The sequence below is a fragment of the Gossypium arboreum genome, chromosome 12 (genome assembly GCF_025698485.1).
Source record: "Gossypium arboreum isolate Shixiya-1 chromosome 12, ASM2569848v2, whole genome shotgun sequence".
Classification (NCBI taxonomy): domain Eukaryota; kingdom Viridiplantae; phylum Streptophyta; class Magnoliopsida; order Malvales; family Malvaceae; genus Gossypium; species Gossypium arboreum.
The window spans coordinates 60,207,056-60,211,254 of NC_069081.1; the positions used below are offsets into that span (position 1 = coordinate 60,207,056).

Genomic DNA, 4,199 nt, shown 5'->3' on the forward strand with positions numbered 1-4,199 from the left:
GTTTTAAAGAAAGAGGTTAAAGCGGTCGACTCACAAATCAATTAAACCGAGGTTTTTATTTTTTAAAATTTATTTAATCAAATTAGACCAATCTATCAAATTTGGAATAGATAGTCTAACTGGTCTAACCATTGGTTCGGTTTTAAAAATATTGCTGCAACATTATATGTTTTGTCAACATTTATGTAGAATATATAAATATCGAAAGTTAAATTTACTATTATATTAATTAAAATTATGTACCATTGACAAAAAATTAAAGTTATGATTAATTGTCTTAGTTGCTCACTTTCAAAATTATTAAGAATTAAATTGTCTCACTTTTTAAAGAGAGACCAATTTGCTCAATAATTTATTTAATTAAACTGACCAATTGATTAAACTAAAATTAATAGTCTGGTCGGTCTAAACATCAATTTAGTTATAAAAATATTGCCTGCAACATTCACATATATCAATATTCACATATAATTTAAAAATATTGATGATTAAATTCGTTATTATACCTATATACAATCAATAAAAAGTATTAAAGCCATAATTAATAAATTATTTCAATTTTTAAAGAAAGATCAATTTATCTACCGGTATCAAAATTTAAAAAGACTAAAAGATGTTTATGAATATTTTTTCTTTTAAAAAAATATTAAAATGATCAACGATTAATTGCACCGACCAGGAGTAGTGAAGTCCATGATACGCTGACGCCAACCAAATCTTCTTAAGCCTAAAAAAAAAAAGAAAAAAAAAAAACCAGCGCCAAGCCCTTATAAGCCGAGCCATTTCAATTATTTAAATATATATAAAACAATAATATTATTTTATTATAAACAAGTTACCCCTTCTAGTTTTACCACCAAAAAGGGAAAAACAACAAAACAAAATAAAACGGTCGAAAACCGGCAATAACAAGTAAAAGCTAAAACTTGCATTTGGAATGCATTTTGGGTTCATTTGCATTTGCCAACGTTGCTTAACCCCAGTCAGATTCTAACCCAAATGTGACCCATCGAAGTTCCTTATTTAAAGTTGGAGAAACTGGTTAAAGCCAGCTCTCAGCTGGGTTCTTCTGGTTAAAGTCTTTGTAATTTAATTGAGTTTTGATCGGGTAATGGTGTGGAAGAAACGGAAATATTTCAAAGTTCTCTTGTAGGGTTGGGTTTTTTCTTTTCCTTTTCTTTTTTTTTTCTTTTTGAGGCAGGGGTGTTCTTGTATGTATATCGGGTGTGTTGGAAGCTTGTGTTGCTGTGTCTTGTTTTCTTGCTTTGAATTTGATTGTTTTCAATGGGAACTAAGAGGATGAAACAAGAAGAGAAGATATCTGATGAGGAAGTTAAGAGAGGGCATTGTTTGTTATACAGTTGTAAACAAGTTGATCTTGTTTCAGACAAACTTACGATTTGTAATAACTTCTCTCGACCTTGAGCCACTTAAACAAAGATTTGACCAGAAGAAAGCCACTCACAACACACCAAAACTTAAAAGGATTTTTAAGACTAGAAGAAGAAAGAGATCTCTACTTTTCATAAGAGTGTTCATTTCACCAAGTTCATCAAACCATGAAGAGATCGCTTGGCAGCTCAGATTCCATGGCTACTTTCATGTCCATCTGCCCAACCACAGGTCTAAAAAAACAACCCCAATTTCAATTAACCTCATCTAGAATTAAATCTTTTATTTTTTTTGGTTGCAAAATACCTTGTTTTAGTGTCTCAATTGGCTATTTGTTTTGTTTGGTTCAGATGAAGAAAGTCCAAGAAACAACCATATTTACAGTAAAGAGTTGCAGTCGATGTTAGATGGATTAGAGAAAAAACCAGTTATGAAACTCTTAAGCTCAACTTTGATACCCTCCAACATGGCAATGAAGCTCTTCTCAAAGAGGTAATATTATAACTCCTTGGTTAACGTGCCAATAACTTCACTTTCTTTAGCTTTTTATTCTAAAAACAGCCTAATGATTGCTGCCAGATAAGAGAGCTGAAAGCGAAGCTGAACGGAGAAAGCGTAGGGAGCAACCTTTCAGTGAAAGAGGAGGCGATTGTGCCTGAAACTGACGATAAAACAATGGAACAAAGTGAACCACTTCCAGCTTCTTCTTTGGCCACTTCATCCGAGCCAGTAGAACTGAACTACGAGTGCTTCAAGAGCAGCAACAATAGAGTGGCTGACGCCATCCTTTTCCCAGAACTGAAAGATGGGTCATCGGATAGTGACTCAAGTGCTATCTTGAATGAAGACGACCACACCAACAACAACACCAGCAATGGTGCTGTTTCGTCATCTGGGGTCCTACAAAGCCAACATCTTTTGATGTCACCAACGACAACCTCTTCGTTCAATTTCGACTCATCTTCTTCGTCTTCACAGTCCTCCATGAATTGTTTCCAATTCTCAAAAACAACCTATCTTGTGAAGATGGAAGAGCACAATTTCTTTACTGCAGATGAAGCTTGCAATTTCTTCTCTGATGAGCAAGCTCCAAGTCTTCAATGGTGTTACCCGGAGCAATGGAACTAAAAGCAGAAGCCAAAATGAGCATGTATGTAACCAAATGCAATGAAATAAGCCAAAAAACAAAGTTGGGTATCTAAAATGAAGCTCCAAGAGTGTTGTAAGATGCGAATTATGTAACAAGTTAAACTACTAATACCGTGAAAGAAAGAGAAAAATGGGGATTTGGAGCTGAAGAAGAGGCATAGAGAAGGGTTGATATGGCCGCCGAAAGAGGGCTTAAAGCATATGGCGACACCAGGCCAGGCGTGCGGGAAATGATTAGGTCGTAATTGATAGCACTTATCTTTTTTCACTCTTCTGCTGTAAATGGAAAAATCTCCCCCATTCCATTGGGGCAAAGTAAACAAAATCATCAATCATCATTTTCTTTTATCTTTTCTTTATGCAATATAGTAACAAATGATGAAAGAATTTTAGTTTTTCCTAGTAACGTATGATTTTAAGATTTATGCTTTTTCTTTAAAAAAAACTGAATTCGGTTCTGTGTTTTTCTTGAGAGTTGAAAAAGTTTAACTAGATTTGATAGCTTGGGAATTCTATACCATCCTTTAACAGTTGAGTTTCTTCCCCGTTCCCAATTTCTATGACATCAAATTCTTGAATTCCTCTACGACCTTAAACTATTGAGTTTCACACAATAAACTAAACAAAAAGTTTTGTTAATGCTTTAGATATAGATGAAAATTATAAGAAAAAAAAATACAACTCTGATTCAAGATTTCAATGAGGGACGAGGAGGAGGAGAAAATGGTGGAGACAAGAAGGCCGATTTACCTATGCCAGGTAGATAGCTGGAGTTAGGGGATTCAAAAAGGAGGAGAGGAGGTTGATACTTAAGTTTTCTTGGGGAAGAAGGAGATCTTTTGCTACTTGTGTTCTAGGATATATATAGGAGGGTTACTATTTGTTTAGTAGTCTCACGTAACCAACATTAAGGAAGGTAGACTTGCTCGTGTGGTCGGCCATGTTGCAGGGCCGTTATAAGTCAGTTGTCGCCATACGTTGTATCATATGATTTTGTTTTGACATTCTGTAACACCCCGAACCCGAGACCATCGTCGGTGCCGGACACGAGGGGTTAACAAGCCAAATCCACATATTTCACCCACCAATTTGACATTTCCAGACAGGCTGGAAATCTGCGTCACTGTCACCTTAAAAATCATATCTCGAGTTTCAAAACTCGGAAACTGATTCCGTAAATTTTCCCTGAATTTAGACTCATATATCCATCCATGGATTTATTTCTAGAATTTTTGGTCGGGCCAATTGGTACAGTTTATTAGTTAAAGTCACCCATGTTACAGGGATCGACTGCTCTGACCTTCGCGCGTTACAACTTAAATATCTCTCTGTACAGGGCTTTAATACTGGTGCCGTTTGTTTCTAATGAAACTAGACTCAAAATGGAATCTGTACATATAAGGCATGACTCCTAATTATTTCTGGATAATTTATAATAAATTTTTAAAGTTGCGACAGGGGACCCAGAAACCGTTCTAGCCCTATCTCACAATAGCTTTAATATCTCTTAACATGTAACTCCTATGACCGTTTCGTTTATTCCACATAAAAGTAGACTCATTAAGATTCATTTACATAATTTATTCACTATTTAATACCATTCTTAAAAATTTTGGTGATTTTTCAAAACCACACCACTGCTGCTGCCAGCATCTGTT

At 35.2% G+C, this 4,199-nt stretch overlaps 1 protein-coding gene across 1 annotated transcript; it reads left to right on the forward strand.

Moving 5' to 3' along the window:
• Window positions 1–1,284: 1,284 nt before the first annotated feature.
• LOC108458362 (homeobox-leucine zipper protein ATHB-6-like) lies at window positions 1,285–2,928 on the forward strand. The gene is made up of 3 exons (XM_053022916.1): window positions 1,285–1,348; window positions 1,790–1,884; window positions 1,972–2,928. Exons 1-3 carry the CDS (start codon window positions 1,285–1,287, stop codon window positions 2,518–2,520), a joined length of 708 nt encoding a protein of 235 aa, XP_052878876.1. The 3' UTR covers window positions 2,521–2,928.
• Window positions 2,929–4,199: the final 1,271 nt, after the last annotated feature.

Coding starts and splice junctions, on each gene's coding strand:
- LOC108458362 (XM_053022916.1), top strand. CDS start 1,285: ATGGGAACTAAGAGGATGAAACAAGAAGAGAAGATATCTGATGAGGAA. Junction 1,349..1,789: donor GGAAGTTAAGAGAGGGCATT/GTTTGTTATACA, acceptor AAAGAGTTGCAG/TCGATGTTAGATGGATTAGA. Junction 1,885..1,971: donor ATGAAGCTCTTCTCAAAGAG/GTAATATTATAA, acceptor GATTGCTGCCAG/ATAAGAGAGCTGAAAGCGAA.